Source organism: Melopsittacus undulatus, chromosome 6, assembly GCF_012275295.1.
Source record: "Melopsittacus undulatus isolate bMelUnd1 chromosome 6, bMelUnd1.mat.Z, whole genome shotgun sequence".
In the NCBI taxonomy this organism is placed as follows: Eukaryota; Metazoa; Chordata; class Aves; order Psittaciformes; family Psittaculidae; genus Melopsittacus; species Melopsittacus undulatus.
In genome coordinates this window covers 6,600,539-6,624,712 of record NC_047532.1, presented here as the reverse complement: position 1 = coordinate 6,624,712, position 24,174 = coordinate 6,600,539, and the positions used below count along the sequence as shown (strand labels likewise).

Sequence of the window (24,174 nt, the reverse complement as noted above, 5' to 3'; positions counted from 1 at the left end):
AGAGAATGAAGCACCCAAGCTGGGCACACGTTGGGTGACCAGGGAAGGCTGCAGGCTGGCAGCAGTGTGCCATTGAGAATGTATTGTCCATGGCATCAGTTTCACACCTGATTAATGCCTCACAATGTTTGTTCGGGGGGAGCTTGTCACCGTGTCCACCCCAGGGCTCTCCTCTCCTTGAACACAGGGAGGCTCCTGTTTGATTTGCTGCTTTCCTTTGGCACAGCCAAGAGACTGTGTCTGCTTTCCCTTCTTTCACTCTCAGAGGATTAGAACACGGGAAGGGGAACTGGCGTATCCCTAAACTGAAGGCACAGAGGCCTTGAATCTTTCCCAAGGAACACTTTGCTCCCCAGTGCTCATTAAGCATTTAAGCACCCGGTGCAGAGCAGCAGCGCAGAGCAGCACTAGCACGCTGGCTGCAGAGCCCTCTGCGCTCAGCGACCCGGTTCACACCTTGGCTCCTGCAAAAACATCCCAGTCCCAGGGTAAAAGGGAGAGGAGGATGCCCAGAGCCAGCTGGGTTGGCTGGGAGCCTTGGGAGAGGGGACGGAAGGCAGGAGGCAGTTAGATGGGGAACGGAGGTGCCTGCTGTGGTGCTCTCTGATTAAAATAAGCAGTGTCAGAGAGCAGCTGCCTCTGCCTGATGGATCTCAGAGCCATTGTCCTGTCTTTAGTGGGTGAGATGCTGAGCATGCGACAGCCCCAAACCTGCCCCTAAGCTGCTATCAACCCGTGCCCCAGAGCCCCTCAATCCCTCTGTGCCTGCTGGAGAGGAGCTGGAGCAAGTTGCTTAAAGCCCATTAAAGCCCATCACAAATCTGTGCCCACCTGAAGCTTCTGCCCCTCCTGGTGCTGCAGGATCTCCTGCCTCTGGGGTGAAGAGCAAAGCATGTTGCTTCGTTCACTGCCTTCCCTCCAACCCACTCCCAACACAGATATCACAAAACTGATCTTACAGGTGGATGTTCACCCCAAAATGGAGCCCAAGCACCTCCCAACCTTTTCTCCAGGAAAAAAACAACCCTGTTTTCAAGAGGTTGAATCACACAGCCCTTCGGAATCATACTGCCTGCAAAAGCACTACAGGGTTTATCGGGCAGGATTAAATATATAGATGTGTCAATGTGGGGGCTGAGCAGCAGAGAGGGTCTGGATGCAGGCTGTGTGGACTGGCACAGGCCTCCTCCAGGCTCTGGATCCAGGCAGATCCGCAGCAGGTCAGAGTCCAAGCCCTATGGGAACAGCTTGACAAGGGCTCAGAGACAACAGAAGGTATCTATCACACTTTCCTCCCTGCCTTAGCAACCCCAGCCTATGCTACCTGTTCCTCTGCTAGTAGCCCAGCCTGGCACTGTGATGGGGACAGCTTCGGGGCAGGGACAGGGGAGGGCAATGCCAGTCCCAGCCCTGGGCACTACACCCGGCTGCTACCCCCAGCCTGGTTGTGATGTGCTCCTTGCAGCCCAGCACTGGATCCACTCTCCAGGAGCCTGCTCCTGCAGGCTGGAATCTTTGCTCTCTACAGAAAAACAACCCCACACTCCTGTTTAAGGAACATGGGGAGAAACCTGTGCTTGTCACCCCCCAAAACCCCCTGTCCGGGATGCAGAACGGTGCCTGGGGGTCCCCTGGGCACAGCCAGGCTCTGCTCTTACAGCTCCTGCTCCATCCCCCTGACCGTGCTGGCAACAAATCAGCACTGCCTTCGCCTTCCCGGTGGGAAGGGATGCTCACCGACTGCGTTGTCTCAGAGCTGATTTCCAGCATGGCCTCGCTGCTCACCGCTCTGGCTGCCTGCAGAGCTGCAGGGAGGGCAGGAGGGCTGCCCAGCAAGAGCCACGCTGACGCATCGGCTCCATTGCCTCCCCACGGGTCTCGTTAGCACTGCCCCAGGGCCCTGCTGACTGCAGCCGAGGCTTGTGGATGGTTACCTTGAGAGCCCGTGCTCGTGGCCACCCGCAGAACCAGCCCCATGGCCACTCCATCCATCCATCCCCCTGGAGGATGCAGGCACGGATGCAGGGATGCCGTGCGGGTGCCTCAGTTTCCCTCAGAGGGCAGAGAGGATGCAGCTGGCTCCCCTCCTCCTGCGGTGTCAGGTCCACTTAGCTCGGACAGCCTCTGGATGAGAAACTGTCACACAGTGTGCGCTGGCTCCACGCCCCACGGCTCCACATCCTGCCCTGCACCTCCCAGCACCGCAGCCCCATAATGGCAATGGTAATCAGAGGAGACTTCTCCCAGCTCCTGGTGATAGGAGAGCTGGTGAGTGGGGATGAGGGCTCCTGCACGCTGCCTCACAGCTAAGTGCTTGCTGCCTACAGCCCCTTGTCTTCTCCCCTGCTCTGGACAAGGTGCCCCAGGCCCAGCTTCACACAGCCAGCCCTCGGTCATGCTGCCTCCCCACAGCAAACTCAGCACGGAGCTCTGGAAATCCTCCTCTGGCTTTCTGCCGAGGAGAAGCCAGCGCAGCCCTGAACCCCTCACTTGCCCTGGGGGCACCATGCTCTTCTCCTCCACTGAGATGCTCCTCTGTGGACGCCTGCAGCAATGGCTTTGCACAGCAGCTCCTAGCCATTACCAGGCTGTAATGGATACGAACAAACGAGATGGGGCAGCCACAGAAATCTGCCGGAATCATTAATTCTGTGTTTTTCTCTCTTCTTAATACTATTCATGTCCTTGCAAGTTAATCAAAGATTGCCTTAGGACTAGAGATGACTGCGGCTGGGCCGGGTGGCCCCAGGGAACAGAGCAAAGGCAGCCAAGCAGCCCAGCCCTGCCTATGCTGCCCTGGTTAACAAGCAGCTCTCCTCCTTCTGCCTCAGTTTCCCCTTCCCTCGCAGCCACTGCAGCTTCCCACATCACACAGACACAACTGTTCCTCTTGCCTCCTCCAAGGAGCTTACCTGCCCCTACCGAGGGTTGCCCCTCGCTGAGCCTCTGGGAAAGGCAATCAAAGGGGTCCTAGAAGTGGGGCTGAGCCCCAGCCTGGCTGCGGCCCTGAAACGGGCACCACCAGGCCGGGCAGAGGGAGGAAGGAGCCAGGGCCCGGCTTTTCCCCTGGCACTCGGACGGGCAGTACCTCCGGAGCACCCCTCTGCCCCGGCACAGCACATCGCTGGTCCCAGCACATTCCTTGTCCCCGGGAGCATCCCTCAGCCTTTCACGTCTTCTGATCCCAGCACATCCTTGTTCCCCGGAGCATCCCTCCGCCCTGCACACCCCTGATCCCCGCACAGCCATCAACCCATCCACATCCCTAACACCCAGCGCATCCCTCGATCCCAGCGCCCCTCCGCACCCCCGACCCCTGCACAGCACCGGGGTAGAGCCGCCCCGCACCGGGACGTGTGGCTCCGGGGCAGCCCCGACGGGGCGGCGGAGCTCCCCTATCGCTGGGCAGGGCGGAGAGGAGCCCCCCACCGCCGCCTCGCACCGCCTCCTCCCCGCCGCGGCGGCCGAGGCTCCGCCCGGCTCCGGGGCCCGCAGCCGGCCCGCACCCACCCTGCGGCGCGCTCGGACTATGAGGAGCGGGACCGGGCCGGGGGCGGCGGCAGCGGCAGCGGCCCCGGTGCAGCGGGACCGGGGGCTCCGCCGGCCGGGTCATGCCCGTGCGCCCGGGGCGGTGGGGCTGCGGGCTGCGGCGGGATGGGCGCGCTCCGGGCCGGCGCCCTCGCCTTCCTCCTCCTCCTCCTCCTCAGCTGCCTCCTGCCCCGGCGCGGCCCGCTCAGGTGAGCGCACGGAGCGGGGCTCGGAGCTGCGCGTCCCGCGGGGGGCCCGTGGGGCTGCGGGGACCGATGCTCTCCGCACCGCTCCCCCGGCACCCCGACCCTCATCCCCTCCCAGGGGGCCACGTTTCCCTCGGGACCCGGGTATCATCCCCTCTCGGAGGCAGATCCCCTGCGGGACCCGGCATCCCCTCCCAGACCCCTCAAACCCGATCCGGACCTCTCTTCAGGGGCTGCTTCCCGCACCCAGAACCCTCACAGCCCCAATCCGGACCTCCCCGTAGGCTGCCGGAGCGCCCCCATATCCCTGGGACCCTGACCCAGCACCCCATGGACCCACCAGACCTTCCCCCTCCGGCCCCAGACTGGCTCTGCCCTGTCCCAAGCAGCCCCTGCCCCAGTGCTGGGTCCCTGCTGATCCCTCTGGCCCCAGTCAAGCTGGGGACCTTTGCCACGGTGGGAGAAGGGGTGATCCTAGCCGGGTGATGGCCCAAGCAGCCCCTTCTCCAGTGCGGCAAAGCCCCTGTGATGCCCAGATCCTCTACCGGGTTAGGGTGTCGGGGGGGGGGGGGGGCTCAGGACAATCCCTGACCCATCCCCTGTGTGACCCAGGCCAGGGGATGCCCCACATCCCATGGGTGCAGGAGCAGTTCTTGGCTCACTTAGATAGAATATCCAAAGCTCCCAGGTCCCTTTTTCCCTCTCTGGCCACGTTGGGTGCTACCTGGGGCAAGGTGGGATGCAGGGGAAAAGGGTCCAGGCAGGGAGGGGTTGGGGGGCTGCAGAGTTCCTGGGCTGAGCCCTCTCCCTGCTTCCGTCCTCCCCCACTACCCAGACAGAACGGTTGGAGCAGCGAGGGGGAGAACGGCGGCATCTGTGGTGGGGAGGGGGAAACGGTATCAAAATGTCCTCGTTTCACGTGTGGGAGCTGCTGGTCTCGGGGTGGCATTTGTAGGCAGATGTGAGTGTTTCCCAGCCCCACCATCCCCTCACTCCACAAGGTGCTGAGCTCCAGCACCACGTTAGCGGCAGAGTCCCCTCGGAGCAGGCGATGCTGAAACTGAGGAGAGCCAGAGCTGTGCCCAGGGGCTCTGTGCCAGCATGGCCCTGCCAGTGACACCGCTGGAGGTGGCTGCACTGGGGTGTTCCTGCACCCCTGCAGTCCTCAAGGTGCGAGCATGGCTGGGGCTGCAGCTCAGCTGAGCCTCCCCAAGGAGCCTTCCTCCCACATGCTCCAGGGGAGAGCCCTCAACCTCCTTTGCAATGGAGGAGGAAGCCTGCACAGATGTGTGGCAGGCAGAGGTCTGACTTAACTCCTTGCTCCCCTGGCCTCTCACAGCCCTGCTCCCAAAGGTGCAGCTTCCTAATGCAGGTCCTGGAGGGGGAATTTCTCCTGCCTTTTGCTCTTGGCCAGGACCAGCCTCAGGTTCTCCCTGCCACCCATCTACAATAAGGGAAAACATGCCTAGCTGCATCATTTGGGAATGGCCCTTGTGGCCATTTCTGTCTGGCAAAGGATGCACATAAGCCCCTCCAGGATGAGCCCTGCTCCCCTGAGAGGAAGTAAGAAGAGGTGTGTTGGTAGGAACAAGGAGGTAGGAAGAAGGACCCCAGGGGGTCCCAGCTCTCAGCATCATCCTCTTGCTTGAGATAATGGGGTTGTAGCTCCAAACAGGAGTAGGACCCACCTGGGCATGGCCCTGGTGGGGTTATGAAGCAGTGTGCAGCAGCACCAGCAGCGTGCTCAAAGCTCCCTTTGTGTCTGAGGTCTCTGACCAGTTCCTCTCCATCACCGCCACATGCCTGGCAATGTGGTGAGCGAGCGTCTCTCACATTGTTTCTTGGAATGATCATTATAGACTGACAGAAGGAGAGAAGCTGTCAGGCTGAGATGTGTGCATGGAAACAGCCCCCAGGGTCAGTTTAAATAAGACTCCATCATCTCTGGGAGTGCTACATGGGAGAGATCATGTCAGTTCCATACCACGGCCAGTGCGGAGGTGGGCTTTGCTGCTCCACTCCTGCCACATCCTCTTGGCTCCTGGCAAGGTGTCACAGCCCAGCTGTGCTCCTGGGCACTGCCTCACTCATTCCAAGCCTCAGGCCCTCCAAACAACGAGTCCTTGCCAGGTACAGATGTTTGCTCAGCGGCTCAAGCCAGGGCTGGTGATTGAACCCAGAGGGACCATCCACACTTTGCCCCTCCAGCACCAGCACAGAGCCCAGCTGCTGTGCCCTGTCCCCATCACAGCCCCGCAGGTGGGAGGAACCTGTCCCCAAACACCCTGTCAGGGGACAGAGCAGGCAGGGGGACAGGCAAAACACCAGCATGTAGCACTCAGGCTATGGCAGAGAGGGGAGGACATGGGGAGCAGGTCCTGGATCAGCACACTGATGGCACTGGAGTGGATGCGATGTGGGCACAGCTGCTTCCTTGGGCGCTGGCACTGCAGGGTGCTGAGAGGCACCTGCAGGCAGCTCCCCTGCCTCCTCTGCCCCACAGGCTGGTCTCAGGGAGGGAGGAAATCAAAGCTGCTTCCCGAGGCTCATCCCAGCCCATGTCACCCTCTGATTTCCTGGACAAGCTTATGGGACGAACGTCAGGGTATGATGCCCGGATTCGACCCAACTTCAAAGGTAAGAGGAGGACACGAGGCTCCCAAACCTGGCAGAGACCCACACTTATGGCTGCCCAAAACCAGGGAATGGGCAGGTGTCGGTAGGACCCTGACCCACATCCCTCCATCCCAACACCCTCCTTGTGTGCAATCCCAGCACCCTGCATGTGCCCGCTGCGCCTGGGTATAGTGGGGTTCACACCGACACCCCATGGGGGGCCCTCAGCAGGCAGGGGATGCTCATGTGCATCCATTCACACAGTGCATGCAGGAGGGGGTGCTCTGCCCTGTGTGTCTCCATGGCCAGCAGCAAGAGGAGGCTTCACCCTGTTTTTCAGGTCCGCCCGTCAACGTGACCTGCAACATCTTCATCAACAGCTTCGGCTCCGTCACCGAGACCACCATGGTGAGGGGTTTGCCTGCACAAGGAGGCTGCTGTCCCAGTGCCTTGGGGCTGGCAGTGGCTCTGATGGGGATGCGCACATCCCGGTGGCCAAGCCTGTGTCTGTGTTTACAGGGGTCCTGTGAGCCCTGGCACCACAGTGGGGACACAGCAAACGGCTGTGGCTTTTCCGGGATCACATATCCAGAGCTGGGCTTTGTGGGAGCTGGGTCACAGTGTGGCAGGCTCAGCAGGTGCCATACAGTGCCAGTGAGCTCTGTGTCCCCACCATCCCCAGCTCTCCTTGTGCACGGGGAAGCCCCAGGGTTAGAGATTCCCTGTCTGTGCTGCTGCAAAGCCTTAATACCATAAACTGCCACATCAGCCCCCCGCAGAGCCCTGCAACAAACACTGCAGGCAGCAGCTGCTGGTCCTCCTCTTCCTCCCAGCCCCCGTGGCTTTAATGTATCTGGCTTCCAACAGCATGGGAAGGCTCCTGAGCTGCCCCTGCCCGGCCGTGGTTAGTGCCAGGCAGGCAGCTCCTGCAGGGCTGAGGCCCTTTCACCTCCTTCTCCATCCGATCTTCCCATTCCATCTCCTCCTCCTCGGGCCCTGTGAGGTGTTCCCAGCTGACGTGGTGCCCTCCACCCCAGGACTACCGGGTGAACGTGTTCCTGCGGCAGCAATGGAACGATCCCCGCCTGGCTTACCGTGAGTATCCCGACGATTCCCTGGACCTCGACCCCTCCATGCTCGACTCCATCTGGAAGCCAGACCTGTTCTTCGCCAACGAGAAAGGGGCCAACTTCCATGAGGTCACCACTGACAACAAGCTGCTGCGCATCTTCAAGAACGGCAACGTGCTCTACAGCATCAGGTAGAGCCCTGCTCCCCTGGTGCGATGCCTGGGCAGGGAGGTGAAGCTTCCCTTTCATTCCCCCTGCCAACTGTCCCAGCCCCCAGCAACCCCCTCATTTTCTCTGCCTCCTCCAGGCTGACTCTGATCCTGTCCTGCCCCATGGACCTCAAGAATTTCCCCATGGACATCCAGACCTGCACCATGCAGCTGGAGAGCTGTGAGTACCTGGGGGGGGTCAAGCTTTGCTTTGCCCCTCCATCCTCTCCCATCCCATCCATCTGAGGGAGGTGAGCAGGAAGGAATGGTCATTCAGGGTGGGGATGAGCAGGGTGCATCTTCCACCTTGTCCCATGGCTCCTTCCATCCCCTCCAGTTGGCTACACCATGAATGACCTCATCTTCAAGTGGCTGGAGGAGCAGGAGGCCGTGCAGGTGGCAGAGGGCTTGACGCTCCCGCAGTTTATCCTCAGGGATGAGAAGGACCTGGGCTATTGCACCAAGTACTACAACACAGGTAGGGGACCTCAGGGACCTGCTACCACCCTCTTACCGTGTCCAAAGGGTTCCTCTCACCCATCAGGCTGCCATTCCTATAGGCAAGTTCACCTGCATCGAGGTGAAGTTCCACCTGGAGAGACAGATGGGTTATTACCTGATCCAGATGTACATCCCCAGCCTGCTCATCGTCATCCTCTCCTGGGTCTCCTTCTGGATCAACATGGATGCGGCACCAGCCCGGGTGGGCTTGGGCATCACCACTGTGCTCACCATGACCACACAGAGCGCTGGCTCCCGTGCCTCCCTGCCCAAGGTCAGTGCCAGCTCCATGCTGGGCTCTTGCACTGCAGCCTGACCAGGGAACATGGGCTACCCCAGTGTCCCAAGGATAGCATTCCATTGGGGATGGCTGGCTCCATAGCCTTGCCAGCACAGTGCTGCTTGGTGGGCAAGCCCTGACCCATGTGTCCTACCTAAGAGAGACTCTGTGTCTCTTGCCATGAGGTGGGATAAAGGAGTCAGGGGGCAGCAGGTCCCTGAGCCCCATCGCATCCCCGCAGGTCTCCTATGTGAAGGCCATTGACATCTGGATGGCCATCTGCCTGCTCTTTGTCTTCGCTGCCCTGTTGGAGTACGCAGCCGTCAACTTCGTCTCTCGCCAGCACAAGGAGTTCATGCGCCTGCGCCGGCGCCAGCGGCGGCAGAGAATGGTGAGTCCTTCCCACCATGGACATGTGCCCATCCTCACACTGAGGGGACAGCCTGGGGCTGCAGGGACAGCCGAGCACCAGACAGGGCTGTGTCCTGCTGCCCAGGGCTTGCAGCCAGACCCTCCGGCACAGCAGGGACCCAGGGGCATCACAGAGCTTCTGCCTGCCTGAGCAGCACAGTTCAGAGCACCCATGGGTGCCCCAGCACAAACACACCCATGGTGCCATCCTCCTCCTGCCAGCACATCCTCGGGTTCTGCTTCTCTAAAGAAGCAGAACAATGAGCAGCAAGGGCTGGTGAAACAGCCTTTCCCCCTGCCTGCAGCACCAAACCTGGGCTCCTCACTGTGCCGCAGCCACGACAGGGGCTCATGGCTGCATCAGGGTGATGAAGCACCAAGGAGCACCCATGGACAGGGTCTGGGCTGCAGAAGGGAACACAGCATGGCCTGGAGAGCAGGGTTCCATGCTGCAGCACAGCCCTGTCCTCCACCAGCCCATCAGGGGAAGACCCAGCTCACCCACTCTCATTTCCTTCCCATATCCACACTGTGAAGCACCAGACCTCCATGGAAAACACGAGTACACACACACACCACATGGGCTCACAGCGTCCTGTGCAGCCAGACCCCTTCAGCACATGCTGAAGATGGATCCCAGTGTCTGGGGGGGCTTTTCCCTGACACCCAGAGCCCCCATCTCCCTTCGCCATCCCCATCCTGGCGGGGCCTTGAGCCCCTGTCCCCGGGGCTGGGGGGTCACCCATGTCCTGTTTCTGTTCGGTGCTCACTGTGGGACCCCAAAAGGTGCTGAGCAGCGGCACGGGCAGCCTGGAGTCCCTGCAGCAGGCGAGCGGCCGGCACAGCAGTGAGCACACCTATGCGACGCTCTCGCTGACCTCCAGCTCCCGGGTAAAGCATGAGCCCCAGAAGCACCCCATAGGGCAGAGCACCCCTAGCCAGCCTCACCCCCCATCCAAAGCAGCTCCCCATGGGTGCTGGTCCCAGCGGCACGGAGGAAGCAGGGCAGGGATGTGTTTGCACAGAGCAGGTGCCCATAGGATGGAGCTGCTGCTCCCTGGGCTGAAAACAGGTTTGAGGGAGTGATGGAGCAGATTTCAGTGGAGACATCCCCATGCTGGGCCTCAGTTTGCCCTTCCATGAAACAGGAGCAGCACAGATCCCTCTGCTGAGGAGCAAGTGATGCTGGAGCATACCGATGGCTGCTCCTGGGCTGTGCTCATCTCTAGCAGGGTGAGGGCTCTGCCTGGTCTGGCACAGGCAGGTTTGAGGCACTTGGCTGCCCCAAGCCTCCTCTCCACCATCAGTAGCCCTTGGATGCCAGGAGAGGTTTCCCAGCTCTCAATAGCATATTCCCTTACTCCTTGCCTTTCACAGCCCCTGAGCATGGCTACCAGAGATGATCACCCACCAGCCAGGGCAGGGAAGTGAGCACAGGAACCATGTATGGGCTTAAACCAGACCAGAGTGCAGCTGCCCTGGGGTGTAGCATCCCAGGGATGCACCAGGAGCATCCAGAGATGCACCCACAAAGCCAGGCCCAGGAAGCTCCCTGCCTCCAGCCCCAGTAAGCACCGTGGGGCTGCCCCAGCGCAGGGGGTCCCATGTGGGAGGAGCAGCACTCCCAGCCTGGATCTCCTCCTCCGGGATGCCCTGGCAGGCCCTGCTCTCCCTCTGTGCTGAGGGAATAGCGGCAGCCTCCCCACCGCCTTCCCCCGGGCGGATGCAAGCGCTTAGCCTGGGGCAGGGGAATAAAACCCTGCTGCAAATGAGAGCTGATCTCAGCAGTTTGAGCTGGAGCTGCTCTTCCCACCGGGAGATCCTGCTGGATTGCTGACTTAAATGATGCCAGAACGCACGCTCTCCGGCTGAGCGCAGCCAGGGGGCTCAGCGCCGCTCCGGATGGCGCTGGGGATCCAGCCCCAGGGCTGTGCATGGCCAAGGCATGAGGCACGGAGCCAGCCTGCAGCACTCCCTGGGGGTAGGGACCCACTGCAGCCACATACGGCACCAGTAGGGCTGGGGGGATGAGACACAGACCAAATGAGTGCCCCGAGGGCTCGGCGAGAAGCCAGACATGGAGGCTTGGATGTGCTGGTCCCTTTTGCACACGCAGCTTCCCCCGAGGATAACCGAGTGTGATGAGGCAAGGGGCTGTCAGTGGGGAGGAGCGTGGCTGGTACCCAAGGGGCTGCGAGGGCAGCAGGGCTGTGCTGGGAGTGATAGCAATGGGCTGTGACCCACGGGTGAGGACGGGCACCCGGCTCTCACAGCACTCTTGGGGGCTGGATCATGGGCATGCAGCCCCGTGGGCATGCTGTCCTCCTGCAGCACCCAGCAGCTTAGAGCAGGGATGGGGTGAGCAATAGCAGAGAAAGCAGCAAGCAGTCCAGCTCTCTCATCCTTCCTTCTCTCCTGCACCGGGCAGCTCCTGCCAAGCTCCTGAAGGGAGAACCAGGTTCTGGGCCCTTGGAGTGACTGGGGGGCCCTGCAAGCCCTGATGGTAGCCAGGCTCCTGCATCCCTGCCCAGCTGTGCTCCAGCAAACTGCCTGCCCCCTCCTATTCACCAGCACAGGCACGCTTGCACCCTGCTGTCACAGCAGTGCCTGCACCCCCAAGCTCCCAGCTCCCCAATGCACTCTGCACTCCTATGCCCTGCACCCCCATGTATCCAAACCACCCCTTCCAGTTTACCTCTGTCCCTCGAGCTGCCGGAGAGCCGGGCTTCCCAAGGCCTCTAGCCAGGGCTGGGAGGAGGCTGGGGGGATCAGTGTGGGGCTGCCAGGTTACCCTTGGATGCACCCTTAAAACACATGCTGGATGAGCAGCACGCACACTGCTGCCTGCCTCTGCCTGCAGCCTGCTGGCCCCATGCTTTCAGACATCCCTGTTCAGTTTGGGATGCCTGAAAAAGCACTTAACCTTGTGCTGTGCACTTCAGTGATTGTATTGCCCAGCAGGTGGGTGCATAGGGCATGCAGCCACAAGCTCCTGCTCACCCTGCAGCATCAGCACCCACAGGCTGACAGCCTTTCCCTCCACCAGGAGGAAGAGCTTGTCCGTGAGAGCCGCTTTTACTTGCGAGGCTATGGGCTGAGCCACTGCCTGCAGCCGAAGGATGGGGCTGGGGAGGGCCCCAGCATCTACAGCCCCCCCCCAGCCGGGATGCTGCTGCGGGAAGGGGAGAGCCTCCACCGGCGCTACATTGACCGGGCCAAGCGCATCGACACCATCTCCAGAGCCGTCTTCCCCTTCACCTTCCTGGTCTTCAATATCTTCTACTGGGTCGTCTACAAAGTGCTGCGCTCAGAGGACATCCACTCGGTGCCCTGAGGGCTGGAAAAGCAGGACTGCCTCTGTCTGCCCCCTCAGTGTGCACGGGTGCCACGAGCTCAGCCAGAACCATGTTCCCCTCTGTCCTGAAGCAGCGGCACAGCCAGGCTGGGCCTCAGAACCTGGACATATGGCAGCCCCCATGTCCCTGTGGATGCTGGGGCACTGAGGAGGCAGGGACAGCAACCCCAGGTTGGAAAGAGGGACCCCTCTTGCCTCCTGCATGGCATCAACTCTGGGCACCCAGGGATGCTGTGCTGCTGGGGAGCCTGAGGTACCCAGGGATGCTGTGCTGCTGGGGAGCCTCAGGTACCCAGGGATGCTGTGCTGCTGGGAGCCTCAGGTACCCAGGGATGCTGTGCTGCTATGGTACAGGGGAGCTCCTGATACTCTGGGATGCTGCACAGCTGGTGGCCAGCAAACACCACCTTCCAATCAAACACCCTCCACCTCTTCCATGTCAGGCTGCTGCTTCTCCAGGCTGCATCACTGGGCCATGGGCCATGAGCAGCCAGATGAGAAGCTGCAGTTCTCTGTGGGTTGGAGGAAAAAGCAAGCAGCACCCCTGTCTGCACCTGGACTGTGTGTGGTGCTGGCTATGGCTCCATAGCCCCCAGTCCCTCAACAGACAGGCCCCCAGCCCCAGCACACAGCAATGCAGTGGGTCAGGGATGCTTCCTTCCCTGCAGAGCCCAGGGCTGCCCATGGTGCCCATGGCTGTGGCAGGGACACTGAGCATGAGGCTCTGTTTCTGCTGGGAAAACACCAGCCCTGGGGCAGCAGGAGGGGGGCCCGAGGTCTTGCTGATGGTGAAGAGGCACAGACGGGCACTGCAGCTGCTGATGGGTACCACTTGGCACCAGAGAGCTGGCACTGCACTGCCTGCAGGGTAGGGCCCACAGCACATCTGGTGATGGCATGAAAGTAATGGGGGTAGCTGGAGCAGTGCCTCTGGAGGAACAGTAAGTGGTGGCATCCCCAGACCCACAGCCCCATGGTGCCAGCAGAGAGCCTGAGGTGAAAACCACCCCATTCCCCTGCTTCCTCCACACACTGGTGCTCGGGTGCAGCATTCCCTGGGCAGGTTCACCCCTGCTGCGCCTCCACTGGAGAGGAGAGCATCTGAAACCTCGACAGGACACGCTCAACAAGGCTGCCAGCCCTCCAGACCCGGATATCCTCCATGCTTAGCAGGAAATAAAAGCAGTAGGTGACGTTTATGTAGGTCCTACAGAGAGAAATGTGTTGATGCTCTGCTTTGCCCCTGCTCACAGCCAGCCTGGGCAGACCTGCATCCTGGCAGGGTCTGTCCCTCCGCAGCCCCAAGTGCAGGAGAGGGCACAGGGTCTTGCAGGCAGGTCAGCATGGAAATGGGATTCACCCTTTTCCTTGGAGGCTGTACCCTGGCATGGCAAGGGCCTCGGTGACCTACCTGTGATGGCAAAGGGACTCCGTGGGGCAGGGGAACATGGGTAGGAGGCCAGCACTGCTTGCAGAAGGCAGACCCGGACAGAAACCCCCACCATGGCCATTAGGGACCCCACTCCTCGGGCAGGCATCACCCTCTCCCTGCATGACTTCGGCTCCCCCCTCACTCCCCTCAACCCCTCAATCTCAGCTGCATGCACCCATTGCACAGACCCAACGAGCAGAGGAGAACCAGCCCAGGCCATGCCCAGGACCCACCAGGATGGGCTGAGGCATCTCCATCCATCCCATTGCCACCTCTGTGCATGCCAACATGGGGGTCACGGTGGGGCTGCACTGTGAGTCCAGGGCAGGCTTTCAAGCCTTGGTTTTGGGGAGAGGCTCCATTGGGAGGTTGAGGAAGGGGTGCACCCCCTGTCCTTGGCTCACCCAGCCCCCCTGGGGCAGTGCTGAGCAGAGGGGTGCCAGTGGGCACCCCAGCAGCCGCAAGCAGTGGGGGGGTTTTAAACAGCATCAACCTTCCTACATACAGACATGGATAAATAAAGCCTTTCTGGGATTTTCAGTGGTGTGCTGGGGGTTTGTGTCTGCCAAGGACCCCGCGGCCAGCTCCAGCATCCCTCACATGTGGGGGGGATGTGGGGATGAAGGCACAACAGCCCTGTGGGGACAGCCCTGCAGTTGTTGTTATTACACCTAGCTGCCCTCACCTCCACACATGTCCATTGGTGGGGACTGTCATAGGAGATGCCACAGAGGTGGACAGGAGCCCCCCATGAGCTCCTACCCCCAAACTCCATCACTCCACCCCCCCACCCCAGCTCTGTGGGGTGCTTCCGCAGCTCTCTTCACCCTGGCCAGGGGACAGGACCCACGATGGGGCAGATGTGGGGCTGGAAGGGGGGCTCCAGCTCCGCACTGGAGCTCAGACACCCGAGCACGGCCGAGCACCCCAAGGGGTGAACCTCCCTGCACGGCCCCTTGGTGCCATCCCGCTGGGCAGGCGCCAGCCTCACAGCGCTGCCAGCTGTGCCGGGGGGCTTACGCCAGCCCCACAGTGCCCCCAGTGCCAGCCGGGGCCGGCGCTGTTGTCCCCAGCTGGCGCAGGGGCCGGCGGAGCCCGCAGCTGAGGGCTGCGCACCCAAGCAAGCATCAATCTCCCTCTGTCCTCCCAGCCAAGTGTCACAGACCGGCTCTGTTGGTACCTCGCAGCCCTGTCGCCCGCCCGGGCTCTGCTGCGGCAGGGAGGACAGAAAGCAAGGGGTACCCATGGTGGTGGTGTCGAAATGGGACAAACCAACCCCCCCCCCATGAGGTCTTGGTGCTGCACCCACCCCAGCATCGAGAGGATGCAGCCGAGAGGAGCAGTGAGGTGTGCTCAGTTCCTGCACTCTCTGCTCACCTTTTCCTTGCCAAACAGGTCTGGGCACCCTGCATCTGTCTGAGGGTAAATGCTGGGGTCTGCCCTAAGACCCCTGGCTCTGGGGACTGGCACCTCCTGGGGAATGGCAGTGGTAGAACACCCTTTTCCTAAGATAAAGCCCCTGGGTAGGGCTGTCAGTGCCCTCCAGCACACAGCTCCAGCTGTGCCCAGGCTGGAGGTGCTGAGCCCCAAGCCCTCCTGAAGGTCACAACAATGCCGGGGGACAATTCAGGTTGTTCTGTCCCCTGCCTTTGGATGGATTTGGCTTTCCATTTCCTGCCTGAGGCTGTGCACTGGGGGACACATCCCAGCTACCTTGGGAAGCAGCTGTGGGCATGGGACCAACAGCCATGGCCAGGTTAATGGTTGGTTTAAATAGAAGTTAATGGAGTTACAGCAGGGTAATGGGATTCCGAGACAGTAAAATGAGCATCATCAGCACTGGCAGCTTCCCGACAGCAGCATGCCCAGTGCTGGCACACACAGGTTTGGGCAGCATAGACCCCCATCAGCCTCAGGGCTCCCTGGGGCACCTGCATGGGGCCAAGGAATCACAGATTGGCTCGTGTTGGAAAGGGCCTTAAAGCTCACCCAGCTCCAACCCATTTCCACAGGCAGGGACCCCTTCCACTGGAGCAGCTGCTCCAAGCCCCTGTGTCCAACCTGGCCTTGAACACTGATGTAAGCCAGGCTCCCCTGCCAACCATGGAGCAGTGGATCCTTCTGGATCTGAGCTCCTTCTGATCCTTCTGGAGCCGAGCTCTGCTGCTGTGCTTGGAGGCACGGGAATGCCAAACCTGTCCCCTCCCTCAGCAGGGGCTCCAGCCCTGTCCACAATCCACCCTGTCCGCATGGACGATGCCCACTGCTGCTGTGTGGGGCAGCAGGTCTGGAGCCCAGTGAGGTCACTGCAGCCAGAAGAGGCAGGAGGTTACCAGGGCTCTGAGCGCCCCGTGCCCTGCACACACTGCCCAGGTCTGGGTTTCCTAAAAGCAAACACCAAGCTCCAAAGGCAGCAACGAGTCCTGAGCGAGCCGAGGGATGGTGAGGAGCAAGTGGAGCACCAGGAGCTTCACTGGCAACGTGTGCTGCTGTGGTCATGCCACAGTGCATGGGGTCCTCAGAGGACCTCAGACCCGCTGTGGGGCAGGATCCATCCACCACGGGGAAGGTCCAGGTGTGGGGCACTCACACAGTGTGGCTGTGCCGGCCCCGAGTCCTCCTCACAGCTTTGCCAGTGCTGACCCCAGGCAGATGAGCCCCAGGAGCCTAAGGACGCTTTGCCCCAGCACAGCCCTGCCACCTAAGCTGGAGCATCATCACTATAGCCCATCACCTCCACCTGCACAGAGGGGCTTCACCAGCGCTCTGCTAAACCCCACAGCCACATCCACACCCCTGGCATCGCTCTGGGATCAGCCTGCACATACACAGGCCATGGGGCACCCCAATGCTCCCCAGCCCAAGGGGTGCTTGTGAGACAGGTACCTCCATGGGCAAGCAGGACTGCTGGGAAGGGGCAGTGAGGGAAGGCTGGAACGTGGAAACCAGCAGGGATCAGCCTTGCGGTGCTCCTAAACTCTGGGATATGGGAATAGAGGACAACTGCATGGCTCTGGGCTGTGGTTTTACACCATTAAAGACAAAGCGATGAGGTTTTCCAGCCCCAAAGTGCCTTGTTTTGGCCGACTCTGAGCAGCCTCTGCGCTTCAGCCCCTCAAGGGGCAGGGGGAGGACCCCAGCACTGAAACAAGGAGCAATTCTCAAGCCACGGGCTCTGAAGAGCTTTTGTTCCCCGGCTGCTGCAGCGCAGGGATCGGAGGACATCTAGCGAGGTGCCTCCATGGCCTCACACACCAGCGGCACCCAGAGGCCAGAGCTGTGGCAGCCCCGGCCCTGCAGCGGCCGCATCCTGCTCCCATCTTCCTGCTGTGGCAGGAGCCACGATGGGAGCTCCAGCAGGGCTGCAGGGGCTGATCCAGCCCTGGGTGAGATCCACAGGGGTGAAGAATCAGCTCCTGTCCCATTTCCCATTGCTCTCACTGCTGCCCCGGCAGTGAGAGCCTCCATGCTCCCAATAGGCCACGCATGCTGCTGCTGTGTGAATCCTACAGACACAAGCATTACATATGGAGCTCATCTCAGAAACACGGATGGGGATGCAGGTGCCCCCTTACAGCTTCCTGAGTCCTGCTGACACCAGCACTGCCCAGTCCTAGAGGTTCACATCTCAGCTCCCACTCAAGCTGGTACAAAAAGGGGCAATTCCCAATTACTGTGATTGCGTGAAGAGGGACCACAGTATTTGAGTGCAAAGATCTGCATGGGCCCAGGCACCCCAAGCAGATGCGCTGGATCCTGCCCCACAAGGATCCTATAAGCAGGCAAAGCAGCAGCAAACAGCCTGACCATACCCATACCCCATGCATCAGCCACTTGCCAGTGCTGGATCACTTCAAGAGGAGAGCCAAGCTCTGCAGAAACCCCATTCCCCTTCCTTACCTCCCATCCTACAGCACCATAAACCACCCTGAGCTCATGGCAGAGACCCCTCCAGCCCCTCAGTGCACTGGACAGCCCTGTGCTCCAGCACCTCCCACAGCCGGGCTGCAGGGTGCTGTCTGCAGAAACACTGTGACACCAAAGCCTTCCTCCTCCACTGCTGCTGGACAAGCTGCCACGGTCAGGAGTGGGAGTGCTCAAGGTAAAAGGCAAAGCAAGGAAGACGAACCCAGCAGTGTGTCTTGGAGGGGTGAAGGCAGACTGGGGCAGCAGTGCCTACCATGCACACTGAGAAGAGACAGTTTGTGTCTTTATTATATATACATCCATTATAATTCAATGGAATGTTACCTGCTGCATATGGTAATCTGTGTAGATACAACTGTGGTGCAGGCACGGTAAATTTTGAGGACTGGTCTCTGGAGGTCATAGATGGTCGTCTGGGGAGAAATACCCCCACTCATTGCATCCTTTGATGGAAATGCATTAGTTAAGGACACTGGGGTGCATGTTTAGTCCTCACAGGTTCTCACTTGGTGTAATTCACAACCCTGAAAGGCTCCCCAGTTTGCAGCCATTTACCAGTACCTCAGTCCAAGGCTACATTCAGTGGAACACTAACGTAATCCGGTACCGGTTATACACTGAAACACGGACTTAACCCAGCACCACCGCAGGAGCCAAGCACCGCACCCCTTCACCTCCCTCATGTGACCGCCAACCCACATGACTGCCGGGTAGGGGGTGGGCCGCTGTGCGCCGCTCTCCCCTGTGATTGGCGGAAGGGCGGAGGGCGCCGCGGCGTGATTGGCTGTCGGGACAGCGCGTCAGTGCAGCGGCGGTGATGGCGGCGGCGATGGCGGCGGTGCGGTGGGTGCTGCTGGCAGCCGCGGCCATGGCGGCGGTGCTGGCGCTGGACAACGGGCTGGCACGGACACCGCCGATGGGCTGGCTGCACTGGGAGCGCTTCCTCTGCGGCACCGACTGCGGCTCCGACCCGCACCGATGCGTCAGGTACGGCCGGCCCCGGAGCGCCGGTACCGGCACCGCGGGGGCAGGGACGGTGCGGTGCTCTGCGGGCCTGCCCTCACTGCTCCGCAGTTGTCCCTTGGGGGGGCATGGAAGGGTGTGGGTTGGAAGGGACCGTAAGATCACCCGGTACCAAACCCCTGCCGTGGAAGGGCGGCACGTTTGAGGTACCGATGCTTGACATGGGGCTGCCACGTTCTCTGCTTTCGTTCCCTGTGCCCAGCGAGCGGCTGTTTGTGGAGATGGCCGATGTGATGGCTGCTGAGGGCTGGAGGGATGCAGGCTATGAGTTCATCTGCATTGATGACTGCTGGATGGCTCCGACACGGGATGAGCACGGCAGGCTCCAGGCTGACCCAAAGCGGTTCCCCAGTGGGATCCGCAAGCTGGCTGACTACGTGAGTGCCACCCGTCACCGTGCAGGCAGTGATGGCAGGCAGGGACCTGACCTGCAGCTGTGCTGGGAGCAGGGGAGGAGAGGGAAGGCTGGGTGGGGAATGGCTGTGTAGCTGCTGAGTGGGGTTTGCTTCACTCCCTCCTGCCTTACACCTGCATCATCCCCAGTTCTCTTTCTGTCTGCAAGCGCAGGTCCATTCCAAGGGCCTCAAGCTGGGAATCTACAGTGATGTTGGGAACAAGACGTGTGCTGGCTTCCCTGGCAGCTACAACCACTATGACCTGGACGCACAAACTTTTGCCTCCTGGGGTGTGGACCTGTTGAAGTTTGACGGCTGCAACTCTGACACGCTGGAGCTGCTGGCAGAAGGTAGGCATGGGCTCAAGGCTGCAGTGCACCACAGGTGGGAATGTTCTGCAGGCAGCAGCAATTCCAGGCCCAGGGTGGGCTTCAGGGAGTTGTTTTTCCCTGCGTGTACTCATTTGAGGAATATGCTTACAGAAGCAGGTATGAGACTTTGTTCCCAAGGTAGTGAATGTTGCTGGCACTAGTGTTTTTTACCTGCTCACCCTCCTGGGGGCTCTCTGTACAGAATGCTGCCTCAGCTCTAAGCACAGCAAAGGCTTTGACCTTCTGCAGTGCTTTTACTGGAAAGCTCAGAATGTTCCGCACACTTAACCCTTAATCCCTTTGCTGAGGCTGTGCCAGTGTAGAACAGCTTGAAGCAAGAGCAGCATGTGTCAGCCATAAAGAGGGCAATTACCAGGGCTTTTAACAGGAGAAAATAAAGGGAATTCTGGCATTAAGCTCCTGATGGGGTTTGGATTTTAAAGCCCAGCAGTGCGAATCCTAGTGCAGAAGTTATTTGCACACAGGCTGGCAAGTCAGCAGCTGAAAGCTCCATAGTTCACTCTACTGGGGGGGCTTGGTACAGACTTCCTGCAAGCACAAGCGAATCCAGTGCCACAGGAGCAGGTTTGTGGGAAGTGTGGTGCAACTCAGACCGTGATTTTCTTCCGCCTGGGCTCTCGCTGCTGTCACAGTCAGCACCATGGTGCTTGGCAGCAGGAATCCTGCACACTCAGCCTGGCAGGGACAACCTGCCCAAGTAACAATCCCATAGGAGCCAGTTAGTGGGGCATATGCCAGCTGCTGCAGCTGGGAGCACAGCTCAGCACCATGATAGTGGAACTCAAAGCTTTTGTTGGATCAGATGTAACCAAGCTACAATCCAGTTGTATTGAAGCAGTTCCAGGGGAGAAAGCAAACTTTTCATTCCCTCTCTGCTGATTCAAAAGGACTTAACGGGGCGGTCTGGGGACAAAGACAGGAAAAACAAGTGGTTTTGCATTCCTACTGGCACAAGTGCCTCATAAGAACATACTCCGACAAGATTAACCCAGTGCAGCTGTACCCAGCAGCTTGATAGATACAGACTTCTATTTCCCAGGTATCTAGAGTTAAAAAAGCCATACAGCAAAACCCCAGCTTCTTATCATGGCTGGATGTACAGAGATCAGCAATCAGAGCAATAAGCCTGCCCATGACCTGTAGCAAAGCTGTGAAGGAGCTCAGCTGTCCTTGGAAGGCTGCAGACTATAAGCTCCCCTGTCCCCCCCAGGGTGTTCCTGCTGCAATGGGTTCAGCCTTGATTTAGCAAGAGTTAAACTGAAACCTGAACCTGTAATGTCAGATTAAGTTTCTCTGTTTGACCGGGGAGATTGTGTAACCTCTGTCTGTCTTCTTCCTTTAGGTTACAGACGCATGTCTCTGGCCCTGAACAGGACTGGAAGGAGCATTGTGTACTCCTGTGAGTGGCCTTTCTATCTGAGGCCTGTGAAGCAGGTAAGGAGTGTTTTTCAAGGCTTATCCTGGGAGAAATTAACCATTAAGACTGCAGAACAGCCTCCTGAGAAACTTGTTGCCCATCTGACAGAGAACAAGACTGTGAAGTGTAGGAAAACCATGTTTTCCTCTAAGAGCCCTGAAGTGTACCTGAGGCAAGTCATTACCCTGCTGAATTCAATAGGATCCTGCAGCATGAAGACCCAGCCCAGTTGGAGCATGCCAGAGAGCACAGCAGCATTCATCTGCTTTGTCTCCAAGGAGCCAAGCATGAAAACACTGGTAGTGCAGACACAGCTAGCAGATAGTTTGGAGTTATTCCTTCTGGACAGAGTGGAAGGAATAAGTGTAAGGACTCAGCCATACCATCACCTCTGGGGACCAGGAAAGAGACTTTAGGAAAGCCTATTCAACATGAATTTTCCACACTGTTTACCAACAGATTTCTGCCACCCAGGATCCATGACAGACTCTCCACCCATAGCTGGCTTCCCCTGTGCCACTATGACAGGATGGTGCCATTCCATCCTAATTAATGCATTAGTCACCAAAGGGTGGAAACCCCAGAAATGACAGTAATTACAGGGATGTCACAGTTGAATTCCACTGGCCTCATCCTACCTTCAGTTAAATAGTGCTCAAAGGAATTTTCTAACAGAGCTGGATGGCCACAACTGTTCTCCCAAGAGAGGCAATAGTGTTGCCTGGAGCACGGCAGCCTGGAATTACTCGGCATAAGGCAACCTAGGGAGTCAACTAGATCATCCAGATGGTTGCTGATGTGTTATCACAGTTCTTCCCCAGATTATCCCTCATCTGATCTAGCCTTGTGTGTGGTCTTGTACAGTCAGGCTCTGTGGCTAATCACACTCATTGTTCTGGCAGCCCAATTACACAGAGATCAAACAGTACTGCAATCACTGGAGGAACTTTTTTGATGTCTATGATTCCTGGAGCAGCATCAAGAGTATCTTGGACTGGACAGCACTTCACCAGGACAGCATTGTGAAGATAGCTGGGCCAGGGGGCTGGAACGATCCTGACATGGTAAGTAGGGCAATACCCGCCTCGGGTGTAGGCTGAGAGGGATGGGAAGGGGGAAACACTGAGGGGAGGGTCTCTAACAGGGCTCCAGGATCAGGAGCTTGATGAGAGCATCCCTGGCTGGAAAGGGAAAGAGAACTATAGCTACAGACATTACCAAGGAAGTGCTGTCTCTGTAATGCAGCCTCAGCAAGAAGTGTGGCAGTGGGAAACAGTCTCTAAAGTGCTCATCTCCCAATAGAGGGAATCCCCTGCATTGTAAGGAAGGAATAGCTGCATCCAATAGCAGATTTTGAAATGCTGCCTAGCAAGTTGAGGATCTTTCTTTGCTTGTACCTACCAGTGGTTCATCCTGAATTGCCCCAGTAGTCATGCCTTGCCTTCCCCAACCTGCTCCTGGCACTCATACTATATAACCAGTTCCCAAACAGGGGTCCCACCCTCAGCATCCGGCCATTTACCAGTGCTTATGTTGGTGGCCCAGTTTCTCCTTGACAAGCAGTGTTACCAGGTGCTTTTGTGTTCTTGTCACAGCTGGTGATTGGAAACTTCGGGCTGAGCTGGGACCAGGCAGTGACTCAAATGGCCATGTGGGCTATCATGGCAGCTCCCCTCTTCATGTCCAACGACCTGCGGCACATTAGTCCTGAGGCCAAGTGGCTGCTCCAGAACAAAGAGGTGATCGCCATCAACCAGGATCCGTTGGGCAAGCAGGGATACCAGATCACCAAGGTACAGCAGGCAGCCACTCTCCTCATAAAGGGGATACATTGGGTTATAGGGGAGTGCTAGGGTTTGGGAACAGGAGCCAAGTGAGCCCACTCATTCCTGAAGCCTTCTTAGTCAGGCAGGAAGAGCATCAATTTTGCCTCCCCTGACATGTTTATTTTCTCCTTGGCAGGACAAAAACTTTGAGCTGTGGGAGCGGCCCCTGTCTGGCCAAGCCTATGCCGTGGCAGTGCTGAACCAGCAGGAGATTGGGGGACCCCGAAACTTCACCTTCCCCCTCACCCTCCTTGGCAACGGGCTGGCCTGCAACCCAGCATGCTCCGTGTGGCAGGTCCTGCCAGCCAGCAGGGACTGCGGGGTGTACAGCTGGGTGTCCTCGCTGAGCGTGGAGGTCAACCCAACAGGCACTGTGCTGCTCAAAGTCATGGCAGTATAGGAGGCACAAAGGCAATCTCTTTGTAAGCCTCAGGCTCTTTCTAAACTTCTTGTCAAAAGAAGTGGGGTGGGTGCCTTTGTTCTCTCCTCAGGCATTTGCTACTCAAGTGCTTCTACATGGACTTTAAACCTTCAGCCTAAGGTGACAAATACCCATCACTCCATTACCAAGAGGTAGCAGAGAAAGGGGTGCTGCTTCTCATTTACCCTTTCTCTCATATCTCACCCACCTAATTCTTTCCCCAAGGGGCTTTAAGGACTGCAGCAGGGTAGCAACTGGTCATACCTACTGCCACTACCAAGGAAATGCAGAGGACACATGCAGCATCTTACAGCTCTCCTTAAGCATTTCAGGGACAACAGGGAAACACCCTGGCCGCCTTGCTCTTGCTTTGCCAGGCTGGCGTAGAGTTCAGGAACAAGAAACCCAACACTCCTTCCAGGCATGGACATCTACCTTCTTACCACTCAGGGACTGGCTTAAATCATTGCACTTCTTAGCAACTGCTTTCTTAACAGCTGCCTGCTTAGTGAAAATGTAAGTATCATGTCTTGGGACTCAGCTGTTGGAGGTTTCTCCTTACTCAGGAGTCTCTCACCAGGGATGGACACTGCCCTTTAGATGACAACTCCATGATGCAACTGAGATACTATCATGTGAGGTGCCTCCCAGAAGTACCTGTGTGCTTGCTTTCCACTGCTGCAGTAACCTTTAGGTTCAATAACACAGGTCCCTCTGGGACAGGAGATGGATACTTAATCACTTTTGCAGCTATCATGTACAAGTATGTTCTCTTCTGATTACTGCACAATCAGGGTATATTGATTTGTTCTTACTTCTGTGATCAATAATTTTGATTAAAATACCCCTGTTAAAGGCCAAGCTTTTTCTGAGTTCCACTATACAGGAGTGCAGCTTAGTATCTGAAATGAAACCAGGTTTTAGATGGCAGCACAGCTGTTCCAGTCACTAGGTTCTTGTAGGATTTGTAATGATTCACTACAAAGAGCACTCAGTAAAGCTGACACAATGCAGCCATACAGCCCCTGTTGCAGGCAGAGGTCACACTGAGAAGCCATGGGTGCAAAAATCCATCAGAGCCTCAGGCTCTACATACATTCTAGAAGAGCTCTTGGGAAGACAGTCAGGAGATTCCAGCCATTGGCAGGGCTTTTAGATAGCAACT

General features: G+C 58.6%; 2 protein-coding genes across 2 annotated transcripts; both read left to right on the top strand.

The window, feature by feature from the left end:
- Positions 1-6,243: 6,243 nt before the first annotated feature.
- On the top strand, positions 6,244-12,239 carry LOC101875410 (glycine receptor subunit alpha-4). Its single transcript, XM_034063965.1, has 8 exons — positions 6,244-6,371; positions 6,691-6,758; positions 7,388-7,611; positions 7,728-7,810; positions 7,967-8,107; positions 8,190-8,404; positions 8,652-8,801; positions 11,868-12,239. Exons 1-8 carry the CDS (start codon positions 6,293-6,295, stop codon positions 12,153-12,155), a joined length of 1,248 nt encoding a protein of 415 aa, XP_033919856.1. The 5' UTR covers positions 6,244-6,292; the 3' UTR covers positions 12,156-12,239.
- A 6,113-nt stretch (positions 12,240-18,352) lies between these two features.
- On the top strand, positions 18,353-23,870 carry GLA (galactosidase alpha). Its single transcript, XM_034063605.1, has 7 exons — positions 18,353-18,522; positions 18,761-18,935; positions 19,126-19,303; positions 20,688-20,779; positions 21,665-21,826; positions 22,358-22,555; positions 22,725-23,870. The coding sequence occupies exons 1-7, from the start codon at positions 18,353-18,355 to the stop codon at positions 22,986-22,988; spliced, it is 1,239 nt and encodes a 412-aa protein (XP_033919496.1). The 3' UTR covers positions 22,989-23,870.
- Positions 23,871-24,174: the final 304 nt, after the last annotated feature.

Bases quoted from the DNA above. Each gene is read 5' to 3' on its own strand.
- LOC101875410 (XM_034063965.1), top strand. From the start codon at position 6,293: ATGTCACCCTCTGATTTCCTGGACAAGCTTATGGGACGAACGTCAGGG. The intron at 8,108-8,189 runs GTAGGGGACCTC...CCATTCCTATAG, and splicing joins CACCAAGTACTACAACACAG to GCAAGTTCACCTGCATCGAG. The intron at 8,802-11,867 runs GTGAGTCCTTCC...TCCCTCCACCAG, and splicing joins GCCAGCGGCGGCAGAGAATG to GAGGAAGAGCTTGTCCGTGA.
- GLA (XM_034063605.1), top strand. From the start codon at position 18,353: ATGGCGGCGGCGATGGCGGCGGTGCGGTGGGTGCTGCTGGCAGCCGCG. The intron at 18,523-18,760 runs GTACGGCCGGCC...CCCTGTGCCCAG, and splicing joins GACCCGCACCGATGCGTCAG to CGAGCGGCTGTTTGTGGAGA. The intron at 19,304-20,687 runs GTAGGCATGGGC...TTCTTCCTTTAG, and splicing joins GCTGGAGCTGCTGGCAGAAG to GTTACAGACGCATGTCTCTG.